Source organism: Takifugu flavidus, chromosome 14 (genome assembly GCF_003711565.1).
Source record: "Takifugu flavidus isolate HTHZ2018 chromosome 14, ASM371156v2, whole genome shotgun sequence".
Lineage (NCBI taxonomy): Eukaryota > Metazoa > Chordata > Actinopteri > Tetraodontiformes > Tetraodontidae > Takifugu > Takifugu flavidus.
This window is the reverse complement of record NC_079533.1, coordinates 6,749,670-6,777,054: the sequence shown is the minus strand read 5'-3', so window position 1 is coordinate 6,777,054 and position 27,385 is coordinate 6,749,670. Positions and strand designations below refer to the sequence as shown.

The 27,385-nt window shown below is 46.6% G+C and overlaps 1 protein-coding gene across 1 annotated transcript; it reads right to left on the bottom strand.

The window, feature by feature from the left end:
• On the bottom strand, nt 1-27,385 carry mtnr1bb (melatonin receptor 1Bb). The gene is made up of 5 exons (XM_057054735.1): nt 26,912-27,385; nt 26,205-26,788; nt 5,719-5,837; nt 5,273-5,617; nt 1-4,430 (listed from the first exon to the last, which is right to left on the bottom strand). Exons 2-5 carry the CDS (start codon nt 26,485-26,487, stop codon nt 3,984-3,986), a joined length of 1,194 nt encoding a protein of 397 aa, XP_056910715.1. The 5' UTR covers nt 26,488-26,788; nt 26,912-27,385; the 3' UTR covers nt 1-3,983.

Here is a 27,385-nt window from a genome sequence, read left to right as displayed (position 1 = left end):
TAAAGCTTGATGTATCATTTTTATTTCCCATAACATCATGTGTCTCTGCAGATCTGTACACACAAAACACACCTTTTTCGCCCTCCTCTTAATCTTTACACACTTGGATTTGACTCAGAGTCGCATCCGTTACATTCCACAGATTTCCCTTTGGCTCATGTCCGGACCGTCTTTTCCAGCCTTGCTGCCTGCACGTTAGCGGAGTCTTTGTAATGATCATCGGTCTAAAAGAACAGAGACGAGCATGCACACAGCTTCAGAACAGAAGACATTTTACAGGAACAAGACACAACAAATTGGCTGAAAACAAAAAAAATCTCACAGACACTGAATTCCAAACAGAAAAGATCTTTTTTGTTTTTTAACGGCCTGAATGTTTTTTACAAGAGTAGAAAATGAACAGAAAAAACAGCATTTTAAACGTGCCCCTGTGGGCAACGAGCTCTGCCTCAGTTAGGAGGCTGCCAGGTGTAAATCTGTCAGGTCAGAAGGGTTTGTGCTTCGCAAGAATGGAACCACAGTTTCAGGTGCTTCCACAGCGACCACAGCAGTGAGAATTCTCATGTTCTGACGCTGCCAGATGCCTTCATTCCCAGGGTTTTCTGCTTCTCATCACTGTCAGCACCTCGTGTGTAGTAACATCAGCGTTGCATCACCCTTTTTCATTTCCCTCATTCAGCTGAGAGCTGATGCTGTTACATAACTCATTAAGGTCCACAAATGACCTGGGATCTGCTTAGCGAGCGCGTCCAAGTGAAAACGCATCACCCGTGCCGTAAAAGGTAGGCGAAGCAGGACACTAATGCAGTGTTTCACTTAGGGCAATCAAGTGCATGAGCTGGTTTTGCTCTCATGTGTTATTACTCTCCTAATTTGCTTGCTTCATAAAGACTGGAATAATATGGACCTATCTTTCTGGATCTACACGCGGCTTCTGCAAACTGAAAATGCTTAATTGAGCCAAATTAACCAGACACCGATTAATGCGGCGACACTAAAATGGTTGAAAGAAAAATGTCTGCTTCATTCAAGGCTATTTTGTTTGTAGCTATAATGCGGTTTAAGACTCACAAATAAAAAGCGAAGGGTTCCGACAGGGCAGGACGTCGGTGCCCTGACCTCCCTCCATGACCTACGCTATTCCTGACGTCTTTCTTATGAAGGCAGTTTTATTTACACCGTTCTCGTGCCCCGTGTGGTCACTAGCTATTCATACTATGTGGTAAAAGTGAACTGGAGGACCTCAGGTGTTGCCCTTCGTTGGGTTTGATAGCTCCTTGACATTAGCCTGCGAGGTGCCTTATTATGTGTGCACGGAGAGAAGCCTAAATTAAGCGTGCAAACAGAGAGCACAGGGAAGGGAAATGAAGATTGTTATATCACATCACTGCAGGACACATAGAAAGAAAGGAGGGAAGAAAAATATTTGTTCTGTTTCGACAAACGAGCGTCCCGCCTGAGGCCTGCATGTGAATGTTTACGCACTGCTGCGGTGAAAATGTTCGGAAAACAAACATCGCGGACGCAACCTGAACAAGGTTCGTTATTTTCTCCCCCAGTATGGCACTCACCACGGAGGACACGGCTGTAATCAGTGTAAGGCAGCACTTTTGAAACCACAAACAGGATGTTAAAGGACCGAAGGTGTTTCAAAAGATTTCCCATAACAAGAACTGTACAAAATGTATGTAAACCGAACCGCCCCCAGTTACGCACGTCTTTGGTTTAAATTGAAGTCTTTGCCTCCCTTTAAGTGCACACTCGAGCGTCAGCGTTCACAGTACAAAATCTGTTTTGGTTTTTTCGGAGGGGTGTGTTGTTATTTTATCGTCTCTGAAGCTGTCCCTTTCCTTCGCACTATGGGTGGAGCCGGCGGCGTGAACGCAGGTGTTTGCATCATATTGACAAAGCGATGAAGAACACAAGAGAAGGGGAACCGATCCAGCAAATGTTTCAGCCCAGATGCTAATGTGAAGCCATTCTAGACGCACTTTACAACCGCAGCGTTTGAGAAACGGGCGTATTCACCTCGAGAGATTCACAAAAACAGCCGAAGCACAATTTCAACATTATACCACAGTTAAAAATGACCGATATTCATTTACAAAATATGCATTTGAAAGGTCTTCACCATCCCTTATTTGGCAGCCAAGAAGCTGCAAATATTTTGGACAACAACGAAATGCTCAGTAGGCACCCTGAGATGAAGATACAGATATGAGCTGTACGTTTATCCCCAAAAACACGATTCACTTAAAATCACAACAGACGTTACCGCTGACAGAATGAACACGGCCAGTCGACGGTACGGTTTGTAAAAGTTCAGCTAATGTGCTCTTTTTGTTGGCATAAACACAGTGAAGTCCTGGAAGTGCGACCCTGTCCGATGCTAGTTCAGCTAGAATTAGAACCATTAAGAAAAATAAAAATGAAATTTGAGATGAACTAAGAATATCAAGAACAGTAATCATATCAGAACATGTAGCAGGTAGATTTTCAAAAATTCTGATGATTTAGTCCATGAAATAAGTATTATTTAAATTTAGATTTATATATTTGTTTTCAAGTACATGTTATTTATGTGTGCAAGTTTTGAAGAAAACCCCAAAATGGTGGTGTGGGTGTTGCGGTTGACCCTTGTTGGTTTTTTAGTAAATAGATTAACAACACACCCATACACAAAAAAGTGTAGATAATAAAGAGATTCCAGCACCAGTAGAGTGGAAGTGTGGAAGTAGTGGAGGTGAACTACAGCAGCAGCAGACGTCGTCTACCTGCAACACGCCGCGCAGCCTTCCTTTACTGGTTTGTTACCAGGTTACCAGGTTACCAGGACAGCCGGCGTTTACGTCTCTGAACAAAAGAACCGTAATAAACACATTTAAATTAAATTGTGGGGAAATTGGGACAATGAGCCAAAGAACAGATGATCACATTTTGGTGATGTTCTGGATTCCGGAAGGACTTTGACCTTTGATCTTCCCAACATCAAAGCCAAGAGGCCGTGATCAGAAAGCGACCTACTGCACGATGTAGTCTTGTATCACTACTGCCTACAGAGTATACTGAATAACTACCCCACAGTTGAACCACCCCAGTAAAAGAAGAACTCGGAGGTCTCTCCCAGTGCCTGCTTGGCAAAGGCCTGTGGTCTCCGAGTGCTTTTTTCTAGTTTAACATGTGGACACAGTTTACTGTTGAATTAAGCTTAAACCGACAGATTCCTGAATTCTCTTAAGAGACTCAACATTACTAAGATGGTGTTAGTTGCTCTTCGCAGTGCAGCAGGGTCGGAGGAGGCTCGTTTAAATCACGAGCGCGGACTCGGCGTCCACGCCGGGCCGATGCTCACGCTCGGACAGAGCGACATTATCGCCCCCTTGTGCTGATTGGGCTTTCAGTTGAGGCGAGCTGAAATATTTGAGGCTTATAAAGTTACTAAGAAAAGGTGTACGTTTACGCCATCTCGGTCAGCGCGACTCTACAGCAGCAAACATTAAAGGATTTCACTTTTTTCGTGAAATAATGATGCAACATTCATTCATTTTTTTGAGAAAATAATAACAAAACCACATTATTTGGTTCAGTTCTCCAGACATATGAGTCCATATGTAAAAGAGTCTAATTCTAGGCTGTATTTTCACTTATTCGAGTGTGTAAATGACTAATCAGAACCAGTCCAGTACTCAAATTTAGGATGGTTATCGTGTCTTTTTATAACCGTCAAGTGATGCTGCACTTGAGGTTCTGGATCTGGACATAGTTTCTAGGTTAATTAGCCATTTACAAAACAGTCAGTAAATATATAGTCAGCGAATGCCAATATTCCCTCTTAAATGCTAACTGAAAAATCAACAGCGTCTTCTTCTTCTTTAGGCAAATGATGTTTAGTAAGGACACATACACCCAGGAATAAATAGAATAATTTAGAATAACAATAAATAATTCATTTGTTCTGTTGAAATGTTTATCTGCATAATCGTTTAGCTGGCGCACGGATCCGCGTTTTGCTCTTTGTTTGTGCGCTCTCGCACCGAGTCGTTGTTGTTGAGCGGCGGCGGTGGCGACTGCTTGCTCCTCAGGCTCCTGCCCTCAGTGGCGGCGCGCGAGGTCTCCGTCACAAAGAGGCGGGTCACCCACACCGAGGTGACGATGCGCTTGTACTCGTTCCTGAAATTCCTGTTGAGCAGGCCATAGATGATGGCGTTCAGACAGCTGTTGAAGTAGGCCATGAAGTAGCTGACGACGAAGAGCCACTCGGGAATACGGGGAGCTACGTGGGACGGATCTATGGCCACCGCCAAGCCGATCAGGTTTAGCGGAGCCCAACAGATGGCGAAGAGCACGAAGACCACAAACATGGTTAAGAAGTTCCGCATGTCGCTCGGTCTGATGCGGGGGCTCTCTTCTGTCTTCACTTTACGTCGGACCTGAAGCGAAAGTGGAAAAGGTCAGGAGGTCAGTGGTTCTGTCTGGAATACCACAATAACCGGAATACACCAAACATGGGCAAGTGTGTCACATTACTCCCATTAATCAATACAGATGATCAATCAGTGATGTGATGTGACCTGAAAGCACCAATCAGATGTTGGGAGGCAAATAGCTAAAGCTTGTTTGGCTGCTAAAAGCTACGACACGCTAAGACGTGATTTCCAGAACATTCTCCTGGGCTTATGAACCAGTCATAGTGGTACTGAGAATTTACATTAACTGGTTAAAGTGGAGCAGAGGTCAGATGGACTGATTACAGTCAGAAAAGAGAGGCCAGTTTGAAGGTGACAAAGGGGCAAATGGACTGGTTATAGTGGGTCTGTAAAGCTAACTGGACTGGTTATAGTGGGTCTGTAAAGCTAACTGGACTGGTTATAGTGGGTCTATAAAGCGAACTGGACTGGTTATAGTGGGTCTGTAAAGCTAACTGGACTGGTTATAGTGGGTCTGTAAAGCTAACTGGACTGGTTATATTGGGTCGGTAAAGCTAACTGGACTGGTTATAGCGGGACAACCGGGCTAATTGGACTTTAGTTACATTTACCTTCTTTGTGGCATGCGGGCTTGTCATGTTTTGATCATGTATTCTGTCTGTATATTGTGACATTTAAAGAAAGCAGGGGCTCAATACTTAAAGGCCAACTGATCAAAAGTTTTGCTGTTTGACTCCAAGGATGTTCGGGAGCTTTACGACTTGATATTGACTTGGCTGTTATTCCGCTGTCCTGCTGCTTGGCTGTAAAGACATTAATAATGTACCCAGAGCTGAAAGACTGACCTGAATCACAAGTACCCAGATGCGCAGGTAACAGAAGGTAACCACGGCGATGGGAACCAGGAAGTGAACCACCACCACCGCTACGGTGTAGGAGCTGCTGACATTCTGGGCAAAGGTGCAGGAGTACACCCGGGGGTCGTAGCGCAGGGAACCGACAAAGAAGTTTGGGATAATGGCCACGACCGTGAGGACCCAGATTAAGGCGACGAAGAGCAGAGTGTTGCGGTAGTTGTACAGCCGGCTGTAGGAGAAGGAGTGGCAGATGTAGCAGTATCTGTTCACCGCGATCCCCGTGATGTTGAAAATGGAACCGATGACACTGAGGCCCATGAGGAAGCCGCTGACCTGAAAATTGAAAAAAAAAAAAGAAAGACATAAAGCGAAGAGAGTCAGAGCGTTGCAGGTGTCAGGTTAACTGCCCAAACCCTCGCCGATGGGACTCTCACCATGCACTGCGTGTTTCCCAGTGCCCATCCATCATGGAAGAGGGCATAGAGGACCAGCGGGTAGGGATAGAAGGCTACCACCAGGTCGGCGAATGCCAGACTCACCACAAACACGTTACCTAAAAAAGAGGAGCGAGAGCATCCATCAAATATATATCTGCCTCCTTTATTTACAGACGCCTCTCTTCTATCTTGCCACGGCGTAATTATCTTGCTCTTTCAACGACGGGGTTCAGCCATTGTCCGCCTTTGTTTGCTCGGACAATCAGGATGAGCACATTCAACCCTAATGGGCCGTTCCCAGCGAGGACCGTGTTATGATTGCTCCGCTCGCATTCATATTCCGGTTCACATCCTGGCCGGGGTGGTGGTGATGTCGCAGTGCCAGATAATCACGTCCTCTTCTCTGCTCCGCTGAAAAATCCCCAAACCTGCTCTGCTGTCGCACGTTGTTTAATTCAATGATTCTCTTATCGCAGAATAACCTGATGTGAGTTTAAATCAGTTGTTTCCCACAAAGCCACCCCAGGGATGGTGCTGGGGATCCTTTTTTTTCCCCACCTGGAGCTACACCGAGAGGAACGAATCAAAGAAGACAGATGCTTTAAACACGAGCACTGTCACAAATTTGTAAGAACTTGTTAGCGCGAGAGCGAAGAGAATAGAGTGGAGTTAACGTGCAGCCGAAAAAGAGCATAAATTCACCGGACTGTGTGGCGGCGTGACATAAACCAAATAAGCCCAGTGATTGTAATAATAGAGCATTAAATTAGTTTTGCCAGGCAATAAAACTACCACTGTTTATTAAAGTCCTGCCCGTTTCCCCGTGAGCCGCTTTCGGACTTAATCAGCGTCATTTCTTTTGTCCTTGGCGTTGGCTCTGTTCTGTACCGGGGGAGGGGGGGCGTTCTTGGAGTGAATCTTCTGACCATAGAGGAGCTGACAGTAATGTGTTTACATTGCACTTTGTCCCGTAATTATTGTCCTAAAGGTGCAAACATCAGTCGCAGCGGGCCTCCAAAGGCGGGTCGCCTGGGCGAGGAGATGGATTGGATACACCAGAGGTGTTTCGCTCCTGCCCCAAGGGCGATTACCTCGCGCCAAGCAGAGTGTAATCAGCAACGACAGAGTGCTGCCATGTGAGGGAGCAGAGGGACAGCTTTGGTGTTTCTCTCACACCCGGGCTTGTTTGTTTTCCCACCTTTTTTTGGAACGCCGCAGTGGATGAGTCCTGATCCAGGCTGGGATCTCTGGTCCGCTCCGGCCGACGCTCTTTGAGGCCTTCAAACCTCCAACCTTGTCTGATGTGCACCATCGAAGCTGCAGCCACCGTCTCCTCCCCAGTTTTGAGTCTTGGTGTCAGTGTTGCTAATTTTAATAATGATTCTAATGTCGACGCGGGCTTTAAACCAAAGGAACACTGACATTATAAACGGGCCTTTGGCCATTTTTAGACGCTATTATATGTCGGATGAGCTTTGACTAATAAACTCTATTATCGTATCTAGGTCTCATTTCATGAACAAATGTGTGCAGAGGTGATTTGAAGAGGCGTCTGAACGCCCTTCAAACAAAAGCAGCCGCTGCCAGAAGACCGTGTTCGTCAGGAGTGACCTGAAGCATTGTGGGGATTTGAAAGCCGGTGTAACGTGGAGAGGAGCAAGGTGTCCCGTGCGTGTGCGTCACGCTCCCTCTCTGCACCCCGTCTGTTGCTTAATCCGTCTGACCGAGCCGTGTCTGAGGTGCACCTGAGCTGTATTTACAGCAGCGTCTCCGACACGTTCCATTCTGGCGCTAAGCTACGTGAACGCGCCGCTTCGCCGTGTAGCTGCCACCCCAGAACTGTCAGCGTGCACGGCCATGCAAGAGAGACAACAACTCAGCGGCACCGGCGGCACATACAGGAGGTGTGGAAACGAGTCTGGACTCAGGCGCCGGCTCTCCAGGGTCCCGACATAGTGCGACTGTAAATTGGAATGTCTCAAGAGTCAGAAACAATGTTTGAGATTATTATTATTCATGTAAGTTAGAGGACATGAAAATGAAAACAAGCTCCAAAACTCACCCTTGCGGACGTGTGTGAGACTGTCTTTGGCAAAGGATTTTATGGATCTATATTGGATATTCTTTTTAAAACACATCTGTGTTTGTGAAGGGAGTTTCTTTATTTGTTCAACATTGTGGGACACGAGGGTGTGAGAGGTGTTATGAAGCCATCAGCAAAGCAGATGTTGGCAATTAGCTGCATAAAATGACAAAAGAAAAGCCGCTGTTTTAAATGCACGAGGCCACGTGTGGAAGGGCTCTGGCACACACCCAAAGGTCCTGCGTGTGCACGTGCGCGCTCTGAATCTTTGTTTGCGCAGGCTTGTAATGACAGCGCAAGTTAGCATCAGAAGTGTTTGTGGACATCGCACCTTGTTCCTGAAGCATCTGTTCACCACAGCCATGAATTACACTAATGATCACATTTCATAATTAGGACTTTATACTGAAGCCTGAGTTTAAATACTCTAATCTTTCCTTCAGGCTTTAGAGAAATAAAAAACGACATCTACGACATGTCGTACAACTTAATTACCCCGAAGTGATGGGGGGGGGTGTAATTTGGACTAGCAAATGTTCAAAGGCTGATTCATTTTCATGCACAACTTAAAACAAAGTACAGATACATCAAATGTGCACTTTTATTGTCATGAACGCGGTTCTGCTCAAACTCGGAGGCATGTGAGCTAACTATGCTAACTCACTGTACATCCTTTCATAAATAAGCCAGGTTATTGAATTTATAATGTAACATTTGTGTCCGGATCCATAAAGTGTCTGACTCTAATAACACTCAAACACACATCCTGTTGCGTGACCTTGAGTTTTAGATATCCTCCTCTATATAATAATATTTGGTTTTCAGATGTTGTTCCTGTGGGAGGAATCGCGAGGTTGCCTTGTTTGCATTTAAATATCTGTTTTGAGAGGCGGGGGGGGGGGGTTCAGGGCATGAAAAAGGCTGCACTTCCATGTGGAAAAGCTGCATTATTGTGTGGAAAGGCCGTACACGATATGACAATTAGCAGTCGACAAAAACGCTGCGGCTATTGATTTTAAGCTAAAAGGGCAAAATAAGAACACGTCTGGTTCAATCTAGAGAGGGAAATGAATTTAGCTGTCAACAGGACATAGAAAATTAGCAGGATGGTGAATAATTAAAGGGGGTTGACGGCGCTGGAATGTCAGAAGCAGGCGAAGAGAGCGGAGGACACGGCCATAATGGAACAATGGGAGTCATTTCTTTCTGTTCTGTTTGGAGGCGAGGTGAAGAAAGTTGTCATCATCACTAAACATCAGCACACCAGTGGCTTCACGGCCCGCTGACCAAAAAACAGAGGCGAAACTGGACCTCCTCATTCTCTCCTCCACCTCTTAACTACTCTTTCCTTTCCTTTTGTATAACAAATCTTGAAATACATGGCTGTATATATTCCTTCGCTTCCATGGTTAAATGTCGCTCGAGACGGAGAGAATTTTTAAGACGATGAGAAGAAAATTACATTAAAAATACATTATATATCTGTCTTTGTGAAAAGTTATGCCAGTAGGAGACATAGCGCCAGAGCAAATGCACTTTTAGAGTGAATAACCTCAGGCATCTTCTGTAAAAGTTAAACCTGAAACTCTCATAACCTTCCACTTTCTGTCAGACCAGTGAAGTCTGCAAATCAGCCACAACAGTTTTTCAGGTCGGAGGCTTGACTTATGGACGCGTTGCATCAGGGCAGCCGAGGCCAGTTGGCTACCTCCCGCAACAGAACATACGGAATATTTAAGTTTTTCTTTATTTATCCCCGTACATCAGCTCAGCGATGAACTGGTGCAACACCAGTCATGTGAGGGAAGCCTCGAGCTTCATAGAACGTCACATTTTGAGTGTCAGAAAGAATAGAAATGTATATAATCCACGCAGCTGGCTGTGGGCGTTTAGCCTGTGTTACACCATAGAAGCTCATCTTAAAGCTCATCTTAGCTAAAATTAGCCAATGTGAAATTGCTTAAGTGTTGTCAATGCGAACCCTTTTCTGAGTTCACCATCAATCCAGCAGAGTTGAGAAAATCTGATTCAAGGAGAAGCTGTCTTTTAAAAATATATATTTATAATACAGATTTTATATATCGATCGTCTTCCTGGCTTTTGGAACACGTTGTACTGAGTTCTCTTTCACTGATATCAAGGTTGAGACATCTGTGAAATAGAAATGTGAGATCGTTCTGAACTAGACAGACTGTAGGATTAGCACATCAGTAATGTAGCCAGTGGGGGGGGTATTGTGAGGAGATAATGGGATTCCTGAGGTTGAGACAGTAAATACAAGCCTGATTGATATTGCCGATGATCAAACGGCACAGGAAACTTTCTTCGTGCTAGAATTAGCGACGGCACGTCTGAGTTGCTGGATTATTCAGAGCGGTGTGACTTTTTATTTGACTACCTGATTGAGACAGTCTGGAGCATCATCGGAAAAGCAAAAGGAAATGTTTTGAATAATTTGCCTTAGTGGAAATAAACAGATGGGAAAGAGGATTAGCCAAAGTATGGAAGTCCCGGGGGTGCGCCACAGGAGACGGAGTCAGTGGGAGAAGAGAATTAAAAAAAACTTTTGATGGAACAGTAAGAACAGCTCCAAACACTAATTAATCCTTTAAAACCTCCTTTCTGCTTCTAAAATGAGTTCATGATTATGATTTGCTTCATTAATAAACACCAATGTTGCCTGAAAAAGGCTCAGCTGGAGGTTTCTGCCTTTAGGGATCCACTTGGGTCATGCTACAAGACTGTCATGGCGGTGGAGCGATAAATGAGGCCAGAATGGTCAGAATGGTCCGTTTCACTCTTTCTATAGGTGTGATTCTGGGTCATCGAGGTCACCTGGACCTCCACGAGGTTTCTGACAGGACCTTGTGAAAGATCTCTGGTAACGAGTCCTAATGCAGCTGTAATTTCTGCCTCCTCCCTGGGGTGCGTCTGCCGTGTTCACCCTCTGCCTTCAGTGATGCTGGTGCAGCTAACGCCGGCCCACTTAGCGTCACCGTTGGTGAGCTACACGTGCCGACCAGCGAGTAGTTTGCTTCTATAGTTGCAGTGACTTTTACAACGTCGCTGTTTTATATGCAAATTGATTCCAGGATGGAAGCCGTTTGACGCCCTGTCGCGCTTTCCCAATTATACTTGCAAGAATTTAAGGTTACCACAACACACCTGCCACCACCCCCCAACGGCACCTCGTGTTGCGCAACCTATGCTAATTAACTAAGAATCAATTAAGGAAGAGCTTTAGGATATGCTTCAACCTTGACTTGAGGGGAACGTGCAAGCTAACTCCTAAATCATGTTTACTCGGGCACTCAATGGAATTAATGACCACAATAAACAGCTCATCAGTCATTTCAACAGAAACCGTCGGCTCTAATAAGCACGGCCTTGTTTGGTGACGGTGTTTCATCTCGGACAGCGTTTGTGACCTTGATGACGAGACCAGAGGTCAGAGAACCTGACCTGGAGCTGTTTCCTGAGCTTTTGCCACAGGTTTCAGCGGGTCCGACACTTCTCCACAGTAATTATAACTAATTATAGCTTCATACCTGCTTTTAAATTCACCTGAACACTTCCTTCGTGTCCATGTCAGCGGGGACTAACTGCTCATGCAAGCAGAAAACGATGCCTGGAAATCTTCGCTGCCGCACTGAAAACGACTGACATTTTCCCGCTGGACTGATTTCCCAGCATCCTCTCTGACATATGGAGCCGGGATCCAGGGATGTGCTTTTGTACGCTACGGGCCTGTGTCCGTGCGCCTGGGCATGGAAGTGCTCCGAGCAGGAAGCGCTGTGTGGAAGAGGAGCGAGCGCCTGGCGTGTTAGTAAAGTAGGAAGAACGGGCGAATTAGGAGGTGCGTCACGGCCGACTTCAATCAGGGCCAATTAAATCGGCTCCTGTCTCTCCGCCTTAAGAATGACAACCGAAGGATAAGCAGACAGATGGGACCAGGAAAAAATGAATGCGGGACAATAACAGGCATCAATTTGTCCCGAGTTCACTCGGCAGAACTGTAGCCAGTCAAAGAACTGATGACGAGGGGTGAAACATACAGGAATATTTATCATAACATGTAACCAGGCGGTTCAACACAACAAACTATTTTTAAAAAGGGGTTCACGGCCACACGCTGGCATGAGGAGGAAATCGTGTGGCCCTATTAGCATCTCCTCAAAGCCCGGCGTCATGAAAGCCAGGCACTGGTTTGAGGGCTGCTCCTCCTGTTTTTTTGCCCAAATCACAACACTTCTCTTCTTAAAAGCACATGAGATTAACTGGGCCACCATCTGAGGGCTCCATGTTCAGAAGCCCAGCGAGGGGAGCGTTTGGCCAGGGCATAATAAGCTCTGCCTGAGGGTCAGCTCGGCCTCCAGCGGCAGCGGGATGCCGACCAGCACCGGTGGAGTCACAATACGCTGTTGTGATGTGCTGAAGAAGAAAGCTTGTGAGAAATGACGACGGGGGGTTAACAGCCAGTTGGTTTATGGTGTGTGGGCATAAGTGAGCACCACGGCCACACTGCACGATGCTGGTGGCTTTAAACAGCACCAGCAACCTCTAATGGGAAGATATTGCTCCTTGGTAAACTTTATTGGGGCACCTCATATCCGAATTACAACGTTTGGCTTCACAGCTATAAAAAGTGTGGCGTCTTTTCTTGATTCCTCTCATGATCCCACTATGAAAGCACAGTCTGGGAGAAACTGGCATGATTAAAGACAAACAAGTGACAGAAAGTGGCAGAGTAGACCCGATTTAGAAACCTGAAATGAAGAGAAAACAAACGCCGGGCTGGATTTGCCCTGGGGAAATCACTTGCTAGAGTTTGGAAAAGGTGAAGACGGTAAGTCTGAAGCATTACAGCAATGATGCTAACAAAACAATTAGCCAGAATAGGAATAAAAAATGATAAGCACGAGCTGCCGAGCCTGATTTATTTTTACTTTTGTGCTTTTCTGCGGTGAAGAACTGCAGGCAAAAGCGCAGCGCTGCTCTGAAAACAGACTCTGATTCTCAAGGTCCGACAGTGGCGGGGAGGAAAACGCGCGGTATTGATCAGCGCGCTCGCTGCAGAAAACACCAAACTTTCAAGGGCTGCTGGAAAGTTCAAGTCCCCTGTGAGTGAGAGACTCAGGCGGGTCTGACACGGCCCCGGTTTGTCTGACTGCTGCGTTGCCGTGCTGCTGTGGCGGTGCCAGGGATGTCAGGTGATAACATCAAAGATCGGAAGATTAAAGAAGCTTTGATGGGAAAAGAGTGGATGGTGCCAGGATGAAGTCACCGAGGGGGGGAGGGCCCTTAAAATGTGACAGTAGATTCAATCCTACTTTCATTTCAAACTTTACGGACTCGAGAACTTGTAAAATTCATGCTTTGACGCACATACGTGAAATCTATTGGATTTTGGGACTGTCCCAAGTCCACAGGCAAGGATGCACATTGGAATGCAGCTAATTCCACAAAAAAGGTTTGTCAGGCCCTCCCATGCTAGTTAGCATGGTCCTAGCTCACGGAATATTTCTGATGAAAGACTTCTGATTAGTGAATGCTATTGAGAATATGGGAATACGTCTCGGTCTCTTCCTGAAATACCAGAACGAAGCAGCTATTTTGGTTTTTAACAAACCTCCACATTCCAGTGCACAATCACATCTGGGCTGAAGCTAAAAGGAAGAAGACGCGTCCACTGTTTTTCTCAAAGCATCGATCATAAATGTGCACTGAAATATCAGGTCAGCTGAAAATAAGTCTTCCATTGATTCAGTATTATTACGGCTTATCTCCTCAGCTAAAGGTCAAAGGTCAGGTTTGAGGCGGGGATGTAAACAAGGGATTGTTGCTACTTATTATTCGGCATTGTTGCGCAATCCCGCATGTTAAACGTGCAACATTGTGACTGTTGCTCCTAAAACATTAAAGAATCAGAATACAATCTCTTATGTGTGAACATGTCATCTACGTTGCCCACATGATCCCGTTGGCGCGTGACATTATATACAGTCTCGTCAGTGTTGCCATAACAACCAGACGCACTGCGATGGAACAGAAATGACCAGTCACTTAAAGAGGCGTGAGGCGAGGAGGGAAAATGGAATCCATGTGCAGGGAAAAGCACCCCCAACCTTTCTGCGGCGTATCTGAGGGGGGGGGGGGGGGGGGGGGGGGCGGTAAGTTGGCGTTTACCTCCTAATGGTGCGGAAACAAAGAAGCGAGTCCTGTTGATCGACGGCTCCTCTTCAGATTCAGAAGGTAATTTCAAAGCTCCTGTCCTGTTGTTACATGTGTCTGCACTCCCCCCCCCCCCCAGTGCTGGTGTAAGCAGGTCCATTCCGGTGAAAAATGATCAAACCGTGCTGAAAGTAACAGCAGAAAAGTGATTGGCTGTAGGTCCGGTTGGCAGAGGCGTGCAGCCGCAGAGCGAATACTGCCAGTCAGCGCTGCCCGTTGCTCCCCGGCAGCTCACTTCATCAACTTGGCTTAAGGTGATGATGGTTCCGCTGCAGGTTTGGCAGCCGCTCCGCAGTCACGCTCGCTGATGCTCTGGCTCCGGAACCACAGGCTGCAACCCACATTTTCCCCCTGCCCGTCCAGCCAGCAGAGCAGCTCATCAGCAGCCTCGACTAAGTTCTGTTCTGTGAGGAGGGAGCAGGAATAATTCTGCTGCGATTGTAAAAAAATAAATAAAAAAACGGTATGCAAATGCGGAACTTCTACGGAACTTTCCGTGCTGGCAGTAATCTCCTTCAGCTATTTTTGTTTCTCCACCATCTCCCGGGGGAAATATTTGCCTATAATTGCTTTATCGGTCACCAGCTCCAACTCCAGCCCAGAGCTGGGTCCATTTGTGAGTTTTTACCAAATCAGAAAGCTTTTATTTTTCTTTTTACAAAGAAGCAGAGGGAATTGATTTCATTTTTTCTCTCTCTCATACTCAGTAGTGGAAATGAAAAATTGCCACCACTTAATCAGGTTCTGCCTGTTGGAGGCGTTGGTTCCATGGACGTTGGGGACGATGGAGGCTTCACGTCTTCCTTTATACACCCCATAATGACAGCTCGGATTCACCATCACGCTCACGTCTTCTGCCTTCTGTCACAAGGAAAAACCTCCTTCAAGCACCAGATTCCTCAAAGGTTTGTGTTATTTCGCTGTTCCGGTCCAACAGATGTAAATCTGTCGTTTCTGATGGCGACTTGGTGTCGTGGCTCCTCCCAGCTCTCCACCATGTGACCCACAAAGCCTCACATGGCGCCTGTCCTGAAACGCCTCTGTGTTGTCTTGTTGTGGATTAAAAATAAATAAATAAAACCCCGAACATGTGAGCTGTAACCCAGTTTCCGCACTGGAGGGTGTTTGGTGACGGGGGGATGAGGGGGGGGGTAGTTTGTTTGTTCTTTTTTCCAGCTGAAGGCTGAATTTGTTCCAATCCAACAACGCTGCGTCGAACTTTGATTGGACCAACTGATGGCTGAAGAGAGCGGGTCAGCGCCAGCATGTCTGGCCTTTTAAAAACAGCTCTTTTTTATGCTCCCTGCTGTCTAGGGGGATATTTACTAAATCGATGCTGTCATTATTCACCGCCATCGTCCTCTTGAGGATATAAAAACCAACAATATTGTCTTGTTTATTGACGGGCGCGTAACTGCGCCGAGTTTGGAGGAGTTCAGCTGGCTCTTGACGCTTTGGCGGGATTAGCATCTGCCTGTTTGCTAAATCACTGAGACTGGGGGGGGCATATATTCTCTCCAACCGCTTATCCTTTCGCCAGAGTGTTCACGCGTCTCGTCGCCAAGCGTTCGTCGAGGAGGGACAAACGCCTGGCGCCGGCGCTCCAGCCGCTGCTGCTCACCTTCTTTTGTTGTGAACTCGGACGGGTGCGATTCCCATTCAAAATGCACTTTGTGGACGTGCCGCCTCGGGCAAACCCAGCTCCCCCCCCCCCCACACACACACACATGGCCAGGAGACACCACAGCAACCAGCCCCCATTTTCCCCTCAATTCCTTCGCATTAAAAGTGCTGTTCTGCTCTGGCAGCGCAAGCAGCCGAGCCTGTGAGGATTTCATGCATCCGTGTGCGATTCAGGAACATTACATATATATTCTGTGTGTGTGTGTGTGTGTGCAGGATACATACTTTCAGTCTATCAGAACATTGAATAAATGTGCTTTTAAAAAATATCACAGCAACCTTGATCTAGTGTTGCTGTGATTTTCTACAGAGTGCAGGAGGCCGACATCAAATCCGGTCTGTCCTAAGAGATTGACCTTTGAAGTCTACGCTGAACTGTAAAGCAAAGCAGATGATTAAATCGGAAAGCTGTCTCAACCCATCATTATTACAGCCAACGTCGGGAAAACACAAGTCAGAATTTAAAATGCACAAAGGCCGAGATAACAACAGACTTTTTTGATTAAAAACACCAACATTCCCATCATGGAATGGTTTTTTACTGGGATACAGAATTACATCCAGTCTCTTTGAAAAAGCCTTTGATTTTTTTAGGCAGAGAAAATGAGGCATTTTTAAAGGACGTCTTGGTGCGTGCCGGGTCGAAATGTGGCTGAAAAGGCGCTGGGATTGAAAGCCACATCACAGGAAATAAACACACTCTTAAGATGTGGGACCCCCCAGCTCTGAAAAAGCCCCACACAAGCCCATTTCACACTGATTAAATACAGATTTGTGGGATTTTTCCAGTAGCTTCGGCGCCTTTTGCTAAATCAATAACTTGTTTTATAAACAGCAGAGCCACAGTTTAAGATACGTTTTTCAAGAATTTATTTTTTTTAATTGGAAAAATCGCCCATTTCCATCTCCAATCTGCAGCTCGTGAGTTTGACAAATCAGGCGTGAGGCGAAATCAATGAGATCTGATGAAGCTTTCTCTGAGGATGTGTTTTAAACGAGCCCACAGGGCCCTGCAGCCCTTCGTTAGAGATGCGTTCAGATTTGGAGTCATCACAACAGTTGTGCCGTAATAACACAGCTTCAGGGCTTCCTAAAAATAGAAAACTGATGAATCACAACATTTGAATGTTTAAGTGGCGCCAGGCTGTGAAATATTCCAGTGATGCTCTGTTCTGGTGCAGCTGGCCGGAAAATCTAACTTTGATTTCTGTAAATGAACCTTTCCTTTGAATGGGGCTTCAGGTTCACAAGAATGAAGTTTGAACCAATCTGGAGTTCCTTTGACTTTAAAAGGGATCCCGAAATGTTCTCCAGCGGTTATAGAAACCTGGAGAGCTCAGCCAAGAATGAAATGTCCTCCGATCCCATTTCAGCTCCCGCGTCTCTGGCAGCACGGCGTTAGCACGTAGCGCTCCTTCTGCTACATGCTCACATTAGTATCCGACCAGGCTGCTTCCTCTTCAACGCACAATTTCCCGCAGCTCGTGGTCCTGGCTGAAATTGCCTCTACTCTTCTCCATCTCAGTAAGAAATACTCAACTCAGAGGACACTTAGTCCAGAGGTTTTAACTCCTGCAGCTACAAGTGGGGGTTCTTCAAGTGGAGTCGTAGCTGTGGTTTTAAAAAGCTTCTGGGACAGTTTGATGGTCTTTGACTGCAGAGGGATTTAGTTAGACGTCCCCTTTGACCCCCCTTCCCTCACCGTGGACCACCTCTAATATCTCAGCCTCTCTCGCCCCCCCCCACTCTTCCTTCTCTTGCAGCAAATCCCCGCCCTCCTTCCACCTCTTCACCCACGGCTGCTTCAGGGTCCCGTTGCGTAACGCGCTGGGAATCATCACAAAGCTCGGATGGCGGATGCGCGGCGACAGCAGCCGTAACGGGGATAATCAGGGACGTATGAATGGAGATGTGACTGAATGGCCATCGCTTGCTTTGCAGATAAAATGGGTCGACGCGCCATTGTTCTGTCAGTCGCCGAAGCGCTCGTGCCCATCAGCATGCCCCCCCCCACCCCTCCCCGTCCCAGCGCTAAAGTACTGGTAACGGGCTGACTGTGATGACACATGACAGTTGTTCTTACATTGTCTCTGCCGTGCCTCTTCCCTTTATAAAACAACATCACTCTCCTCCTCACGGTGGGATTTCAGTCCTTTCCCTCTTTTATCCGAATGCCGGCGTTTTCCATTTCATACTCCTCGTCCTTGTCGTTTTCCCCTGTTTTAGAGCCTCTTCCAAAGTGCTCCTTTCCTTCACAGTCTCCTCCGCTCTGACCTCGCTGGCCCGATTGGTGCAGGTTCTTTTATGCAGCCGTGGCTGTTCGGCAGGGGTCAGAGAGGTCATGTTTGGGGCCCAAACGCTGCAGGACGGTGCGGCGGTAGACTCTCGGAGAACATCGCCAGCACCCACATCAAAATTACACTTCTGCCTAAATATCCAGCAAGTAACACAAAAAAAGCCAAGCCAGATGATGAAAGAATTATATTCCAAAGCCTCGACGCATGCAGAAAATCCCCCCAAAGCCCCGCAGACACTCTTCTCCCATGCATTATAAATCAGTGGCAGCTCTGCTCCCCTATGGATTCTACGTGAAACATGATGTAACTAAAAGGAGTCGCTAATATTTGTCACGATGGGACATATAATAGAATGTCGAATGCAAATTTAACGCATAATTTCAATCACGTCAGTATCGATTAAATGAACTTATTCAAATCCAAAGCAGAATCCCAGCCCCTGCGTCTAATCGCTCCCGTTTATTTTATTTTTTATTTTCATTTCCCGGCTCCAGCTTAACAATTTCTGTTCCTGCTTTGTCATCTTTTCCTCCTGCCTCCTCCTTTCTGTCTCCCCATTACGCACACTGGATGAAACAAGGTTCCAAATGTGTTGCCAGGCAGACGCTGCAAGTGCGGCATCCCTTTTTTTTTTCTTGTGTTTGTTTCTGGGCTGGGAGGGAAAATCGCAATATCTGATCCAGCTGACAACCTCAGCCGGCGAAAAAAAACGCAGTTTTGAGTTTAATGAATTAAAATCAAAACCCTTTGAAAGCCTTGAGTGGAGTCTTACATTATGGAGAGGGGAAAGGAGCCCAGAAGAAAATAAAAAGCAGAAGTGTGTTAAGCAGTTTTCTTTAAGGAGCTGTGTGAGAAAGAAAATGGCAAGTGTTAGACGTGTTAGTAGATAAAGCCTCATCTTTGTGAAAGCAGTCACAAAGTGCCAGATAAATACACAAAAAACCAAAAACCCAAGAAACAACTTTCGGCGGCGTCTCACACCTCATTTTAATGTGATGTGTTTTGGCAGCACATTTGCCTGAGACACGGTCTCAGCAGCAGAAACGGTTGCTGAAGGTGAAGAAAAGCATAAAGTTCTCATCCCTAAAAGGTTTCTTCTTCTATAAGATATCAGCTGAACTACAGCTGATATGTAGAAATGCTGCATCAAGCTGAGCCCTCGCTGGACATGATTAAAAGTAATTACCGTATTTTCACAACCATAAGGCGCGCCGTATTATAGGGCGCACCTTCAATTAACAGCCTATTTTAGAAATATTTTCATACACAGGGCGCACCGTGTTATAAGGCGCATAGCATAGAAACTGCGTAGTGCCTGTGGTTTCATGACGCGTTCACTAGATCGAGCTGCGCTAAAAGGAATGTCAATAAAACAGCCAGATAAGTCAGTCAAACTTTATTAATAGAATACAAACCGTCGTTCTCACAACTCTATTCACTCCCAAAACGAATAAACAGCTGTTTTATTATTTTTCCCGAGTGACGTAGTGTTTTCGCGTAACACAGTTCGTTTAATAACAGCGAGTTATAACAGGCAGTGCAACATTTTTATCACAAGTGGATAGTGGAGTTTAATAAATCTTCGATTTAGTGCAACATTTTTATCACGTAGTGGAAACACGTAAAATAATTAATCTGATACTGTTGCGGTAAATCAAACGTTAGTGCAAACACAATATACGGTAACTCGAACTCTCGAAGTAGTGCAAAGCGATAGCAATATAACAACGTTGTTCAAACGGTAATGTCCATATTCACAGTATGACCAGCCTTGTTAAGTTGTAAACACACAAAAGAAACACGTAAAGCTCACTTTATCAGTTCATTCCTCATCCAGGAATCCCTCGAATTCTTCTTCTTCGGTGTCTGAATTGAACAGTTGTGCGAATACGGCGTCCAACATGGCCGCTCCGTCTCGTCAAAGTCGTCATCAGGGTCGGTGTCGCTGGTGTTGTCTGGCATTTCAGTGACAATCCCTGCCTTCCCGAAAGCTCGGACCACGGTCGATGCCCAGGCATTTACGATCCACTGGCAGATAGTGACGTATGACGCTCGGCGCCGTCTCCCCGTCTTGGTGAACGTGTGTTCGCCGTTCGTCATCCACTGGTCCCACGCAGTTCGCAGTCTAGTTTTGAATGCCCCGTTGACACCAATATCTAGCGGCTGGAGTTCCTTTGTTAATCCACTTCTTGCTTTGTTTCCTCGGAAGCTCCGTTGAGTCTTCTTTACCTGGCGCAGGTCGTCTTGTTGCTTCCTCCACTTCCGCACATTCGTTCACGTTAAATTCTCTTGCCGCTGCTATATTTCCGTGTTCAACTGCGTGACTGATTGCCTTCAGTTTGAACTCTGCGTCAAAAGCGCGTCTCTGCAAGGAGCCATTTTGGGGTCTTTACAGACAGAAATGGTTTGGGACTGAATTTACTGCTGTTACCTCGGCCACGCCTACTGACTACGGTAGCCGCGATTAACCAATATTACCGTAATCCATACAAAAGGCGCTCCGGGTTAAAAGGCGCACCGTAGATTTTTTAGAAAATTCTAGGCTTTTAGGTGCGCCTTATAGTCGTGAAAATACGGTACATCGTAAAATGTTTCATCGATTATTACTGAGAATGGAGAGAAAATTTCACTGACACAGTGAAGCAAGTAACCGCTGACAGAGAGAGTTAAAATGACCCCCTGCTGGTTCACGGAGGCCCTGGAATGATGGCGTTTCATGGGCTGAGGCTTAATTCTGCAATTAATTCCCACCCCTAATCTGTGTTGTCACGGCAATGCGACGGCGTGCGAATTGGAGGCTCTGCCAACAGCCGAGTGCCCTGTCAACATATCCGAGAGGGAGGAACACAAATCCTCCATATTTATTCTGCCAGAGTCTCTCTGGATTAGAGTCTCAACGGGCCTCCGACGGGGTAAAGATGTGGAATAACGACCCAAAAATGGTCCAATACGGACCAAAACGCAGCTAAATCAATTATCTAAGCATCTGATCAGGGAGGTACAAGCTAACTTGTAATCCACTGATTGTTTAATCAGGTTAAGATAACCATAACCTAAAATGTGAAGGGCAAACTCACATCACTGTGGTGTTTCTCCCAGCAAATGCAGAGGAAAGGAGAAAAAAGGAGCCAAGGGTCACATGTTGCATTGTTGCGAAGGCCCGATAATAGGTGTTAATACAGTCTGCTGTGTGTGTTTGTGTGTGTGCGTGTGTGTGTGTGTACACGCATTAAACGGTTTGCATAATAAGTGCCCTGAATGTGTGTGTCTCACTTGTCTCTTCTGGTCACACATTTGTGAAACGCTGTGTATAATGTATCGACTTTCACCCGGGGAGCTAACGCTTAGCATAGCCGCCACGCACCTCCAGTAAATCTATACCAATTTGTGAGTCAGCAAACTTAACCAGGAAAAATTTACTTTCTGTGCTATCAGGAGCAGTTGTCACAAACCAATTACAGTTCTTAACAAGTATAATTGTACCGGATCAAGCATGGGCACTCCTGCTCTCTCCCTCTCTCTCTCTCACTCTCTCATTTATGAATATTTCATTCCACTTTTTCATGTTTTATCAATGTGAGAACAGCCAACTAACACTGAGAGTGCGCAGTGGTAGTATTTGTGGTGGCAGTGGGGTTTTAGAGAGGGCCACAGGAAGAAAGTGGAAGGTCCACGAGAGACAGGCCTTGAAATTTTCAGCACCATGGAGAGAGGCAGACAGAGAAGTTCAATGCATCTTTCATTGCGCCAAACAGGACGGGACGGCTGGAAGCTGTACGAGAAACCCGGAGAAGTTGGCACTTATAACAGACCAGAGAATAAACACAGCGCGCCACTGCAGTCCAAAACAAACTTTAACTGGCATCCACAGCACCTAAAGGAATTATAGAAAGTGCTTCAAATTCTGCCACGAGGCTCATTTTGAAAAAAGGCTGCTCGAGATTTAAAAAAGTCATTATTTTCAATGCAAACATTGTGTTCTCTCGGCAGCGATGCGGCCAAATGGGGGGCTCGTTGCCACATTTTTTTGCGAGCGAAGATTTTATCCGTAAAAGCGCTCTCGACTCTGAAATAATGGGCCTCTAAATTTGACCCATTTTTATTGCGAGAAACCTGACAGAAACGGTATCAACCTGTTCCTCGGGCGAAACACGGGAGGCAACAGCAAACGTTGATTATTGAGCAGCGACACACGTTCACAGCGCCTTCTAACAACATCTGGGAAGACGAGGGAGCGGACTGATAAACCCCCCCGGAGCGTTGCACATCCACCTTCAGCCTGGTGATGCTTTAAAACAACGTCGTGTTTTGGTGGAAGCTGGTAACCGAGGAGAAAAGATGGCATTGTCTCGCTGTCACGCTTGACAGACTGCTGGAGGATATTGCACTTCTGGGGTTCGTATGCAGCAGCTGTACTGTGGCGATACAGTCAGGACAATTAGCAGAGGTGACGGCGTGGCGCCGTGCTGGTTGGGCGTCTTTACTTTCGGTTGTCAAAGAAGTTCGGTGGTTGCCGGCTGGCGACTGATATGCAGAAGAGAGGCGATCATTAGTCAAAAAGTGCTTTGGCACCGCCCGCGCTAGGTGGACTTGACGGGGTTGACTCGGGGAAAACGATGTTTAAAGGCATGCGTTACGGATTTAATTCATTTTCTCTGTTTTTAGAACAAGATCAAAGTTTGTGCTTTGCTAGGATCAAATTTCCAGAGAAACTCAGGCGCCAAACTCCCACTGCAGCGGCGCCACGCGGGACTTTCATCTGATATAGCCACGCCCACTCCAAATGTTGGTTATGGTGTGTCGAGGGTGTGTAATCACCTTAGAAGTCGCCACAAAACCGAAACCTAAATTCTAAACTAAGTGGAAGTTCAGGATAAAAGGATACGGTTTGAGTCCGTAACAGACGAGACATTTTCATGTGGACTTTGAAATAAATGACTGAAGGCAGCCTTATTTGTCTTTATAGGAACTGGGACTCATGTGTGCTACATGTCTGACAGTGTCGAACAGAAAAGAGGGCGGAGGGAACACAGTCAAACGGCAAATGCTGCCGATGAAGAAAAATGGCTGCTGACAGTAACTCAGCATTCACGTATAACAGCGTAGCTGGAAGCAACGCGTTTGGAATGTGGGTTTTTTTTAGAACTGTTTGGGAGACTGATCTTCAGAAATTTTGCTGACAATCAGAGTCGACCTTGAAGACTCTTCAAGCATTCTTGACAAAACAGGCAAGGCGGAAACACTTTCATTCATTAGCTGCTAAGATTTGGAACAGTACTTTGAAGGTGAGTGATGACGTTCAAGCTCGGATAAGAACCCTGACTGATGGAGGCCGCTCCGGCTGGAGGGTTTCAGGACCATGAAGAGACACTGATGGAGAGACTTACTGTAAAAAGTTAGAAAGTATGTTCATATACTTTAAACTGTATCGTCTCCGCTATTTGAGGAAGTCTTTTTTGGGAAGCAGAGACGTGACAGTACTCATATAAATAAAGCAAATGTCTCCCTAATTATTCCACGAACACCTTCAAAGGCAAAATTCAGGAGAAAGGAAATAAAAAAACACCTTCCACAAATGTGCTTATACGAGGCACAAACACGGGAACAGCCACTCTACTGTAGTCTCTTGAATTTCCTATTAAGCAAGTGCACATTAGGCAGTCAAAGCAGTCAAGCCTTGTTTTTCATTCACATTCAACAAACAAACGGCTGTAATTGTGCACGTACGCGCGCGTGCGTGTCACTGGCGCCAGCTTGCTGAACATCAATAGCACATATCAAGAGAAAGGGAGAAAAGGGGGGGCTTTAAATTAAACATTTCGACCGCTGGGGGGGTGAAAGGAAAGAGAAAGGAGAAGTTGAAACGGCAAAAAGGTAATGTGCAATCTCCCTGCAACCCGAGCGCTCCGTGGTTGGACGACCACCGTGCGTCAGACCTCTCATTACTGTGAATCACCCAGATCTGGCTGCCAGTTCGGCGTCGGCATAATAAAGAGTGCTAATGTTTAGTGACGTTTAGAACAATAACGGCGTGAGTTTGCATCCAGTTATCATCCAGCAGCCCACCGAAAACGCCATTGGCCACGCCCTGCATTCAGATGCAGCTGGGCTTCTGGCACACGACACCTGTAGCCTGTGAACGCTAACGCTGCCGCTAGGCTGTTCACCAGGCAGGTGTTTTCCCTCCGAACCGAGTGGGCTGCTGCACTCCACATCGGCCCTCCTTCAGGTTCACGACCGGTTGTGGGTTCAGTGCAGCTTGTGAACTGCTGAGTGGGCTGTTTGCGTTGCGAAAGATCAGCTCCGAGCCAGAAGTGCAAACGTGTGAGTGGGAAACAACACAAATATATAACACTTTGTGTAAAGGTAGGCACGGGGAAACCTAGAAATAGCTGAGGGAAGGACAACTCATGACGCCCAGGAATGCCTCATTTAGGAGTTCAGTGTGTTCCATTAGCCTTATTTCAGGTTTGTGGTCGCATTAATGTATAAATCTCTAATCCTCGGTGTTGAAATCCCATTTGAAATTTGTCCTTGAATGCACCATTTTCTGCTGAGGCTCCTTGGTGCTGTCATGCTCCTGATCCAGGAGAAAGATCTTCAGATCATTTCCTGGCACACATGGATCTTATTCAATATGATGCTTAGCAGAATTTTGGTGTGTATTTATGAGTTTGAGAGCGAAATGGGACCAAAAAGATAAGCGTTGCTATCAGTGGCTCGAACGACTCTTTAGGGTTGTGTATAAAAGGCTCTGCAAAGCATTGTGGGAGTGGAAATAGAGGCTAAATCTGCTCTGGGGTTATTGTTTGTGGAAAGCACAACACCTGCTTCTGTCTTTTAAAGGACTCAATATATTTGGCTGGTTTTGTACAGAAGGTTGTAATGTTGAAACATACTTGACATATCGCTGCTGACATGGATTTTCCCATTACCTTTATTCAACTCCTCAACAATAATCCTGTCCGGCGTGACTCAATAAGTTGAACCCTGCCCACATCTTATCGAACACGGACAGAATAAACTGCCGAAGGTGAGATCGGCTCACAAAAGATGGGATGATTTAAAGCGATAACTGCTCCTGCTCATGTCCTTCTCGGAGAACAGTACGCAAAAATGAAAAATAATGAGATGTCAAAGCTCAAAAAAAGGGTCACGGCTTCCATATGCGGTCGGACGAAAACACACTCAAAACATTTATTTGAATCTATGCGCTGAGGACCGGGAGCAAGAAGGATAGTTCAAGTGTCCTGGGTGGGAACTGGCGGCCGAACATGCAAATAAATGCATTTGCAGGCTCCGCCGTTTGATATTGAAGAGCAGAAGAGAAGAATTGTGTGGCTTCTTTTGCTTTAGCTTTGATAAAATGCACCAAAGAAGAGCCTGGCTCATGGAATACATGAGCTCTTATTTGAGGAGGGACAGGAGATTAACCAACAGGTCATTAGCCAGCATGTGTCACCTCAAGAGAAGTCTTTTGTACCTGTACGGGCGAACGAGTGCATCCCTGCTCTATGATTCAGCGTTATGCGTCTCTGTAGCCTCCTGGGTAATTTCACAGATTCATGTCAGAATGGCTTCGTCGACATCAGCGCTGTCACCTTTTCAAATAGGGACTCACCTGCGCAGCGCTTATCACTGGCAGGTGCAAATCAGGCTGTTTGAACGTTACCAGCTCAAGGGTGAGGAGGCGGAGCAACGCCGACTCCTGGCGCAGAAGTTCTAATGTTGCGGGGAATCAATCATGCTGTCACTGCAGTCTGTAAAGTTCTGAGGACATAACAGGCCAGACAAGGTGCCATTCTCCTCCCTGAATATGGGGGAGATGGATCCGTGAGAGCGCTATCGGTCTGTCCACCAGAAGCTGTTCGAGGAGCTTCCTGTTGTGGAGCCTTTCAGCTCTTTCCAGACAGACCCACTGAGAAAAGCATGAAGCATAAATGGCTTTGACGGTGGGTTCATTGGTCCCCCTGGGGTTTTGAGGGCACCCAAACTAAAGGTTCACCTGGAGGTCTATGGGTCAAAGCATGAAAAGCCACAGAACCGGAGCAGAACGTAGGCAGAGCTGACTGAATGCACAGCGCTCATTATGTAAATGAACACTCTTCTGCTCCATTCATCAGTCTAATTAATGGGTTTCCTCTCTAAATTACTGGGTGAAATGGGGGGTGTGGTGTGTTAAATCTTACCCGCATTCCTCAGCTTGCGGTTCCTGAACACCGAGATGATGACGAGCAGATTGCCCAGCACGTCCACCACGGTGGTGAAGATCAACACGCTGGCGAGGATGCCGATGACCCATGCGGGGCGGGCGCTGCCCTCCGCGGCCACTGCGCGCTCTAGTTGCCCCAGCCGTAGCTCCGTCCGGTTCTTTATTAGAGTGAATGTGTCCGGCATCACTCGCCCCAACAGCCCGATCACGCGTCCCGACTGTGCTTTACGTCCCGCAGGTTCCGCCGCGTCCGGAATCATTCATGGAGCGCACCTGGGCGCCTCATGAGTTGCACAAGAGCGCACCTGGAGTCTGCCGAGAGTTACTTACGTGGCGTAACTTGAAGCTCTGAAGTCACATGGGCTCTTGTATTTTTCTATGGAAAACAAACAACCATCGTCGTGCCACCCGAGGCTGATCGGACACGTGGCCCCGCCACACCTCCTTTTGGAAAAATGTCGATTATTTGCCCCCTTGAAATGACCAGAATTGGTACTCATATTTCAGGTCTCCATCCTCTTGAAGTGTCTCTGGCTCGCTGGTTGGCATCTCTCCCTCCGTCTTCATGCACGCGCGATAGGTAAAAAAAAAAAAGGAGAAGAAGGCTAGTCCCTTCTAAAATATCAACCTCATTTTAATGCGTAATTCTCAATGAAAAAGAAGGGAGACATAGTCAGCACTGACCATTCCTTCGCCGGGAGCTGAACTACACGTCGATCCGTGCAAAGCCCGACGGTTCTGTGGTAAACAGGCGAGAGAAGCCCTCCGTCAGGCAGGCGCACAGCGGGATGGAGAGAATTCCTCACCGCGGGGAAGAACAGACACACGCGGCTCCACGTCCATGCTTGTTACCTCTAATGGCTTTCTGTCTTTGACTTCCCCCCGCCGCCTACCTCCGCCGTCCCGAGGTGTGCGTGCAAAGATTCCCTTCTGCTTCTCCCCCGGTCATTCCCAGCGTGACTTCCCACAAATCTGCCTTTGATATCAACACAATTCCCGGGGTTGCTGTAAGTGCGCGCACAGCGGTGGGTCTGCACGGGAAGTCCAATCAGCACACACTGACAGTGAGAGAGAGAGAGTGCGTGTGTGCGTGCGTGCGTGTCGGGGGGCTCACAGATGAGAAGAAGCCCGGTATTTAATAAAGTGCAACGTTCGACT

Bases quoted from the DNA above. Each gene is read 5' to 3' on its own strand.
- mtnr1bb (XM_057054735.1), bottom strand. From the start codon at position 26,487: ATGATTCCGGACGCGGCGGAACCTGCGGGACGTAAAGCACAGTCGGGA. The intron at 5,618-5,718 runs GTGAGAGTCCCA...TTCAATTTTCAG, and splicing joins TGGGAAACACGCAGTGCATG to GTCAGCGGCTTCCTCATGGG. The intron at 4,431-5,272 runs GTCAGTCTTTCA...CTTTCGCTTCAG, and splicing joins TCTGGGTACTTGTGATTCAG to GTCCGACGTAAAGTGAAGAC.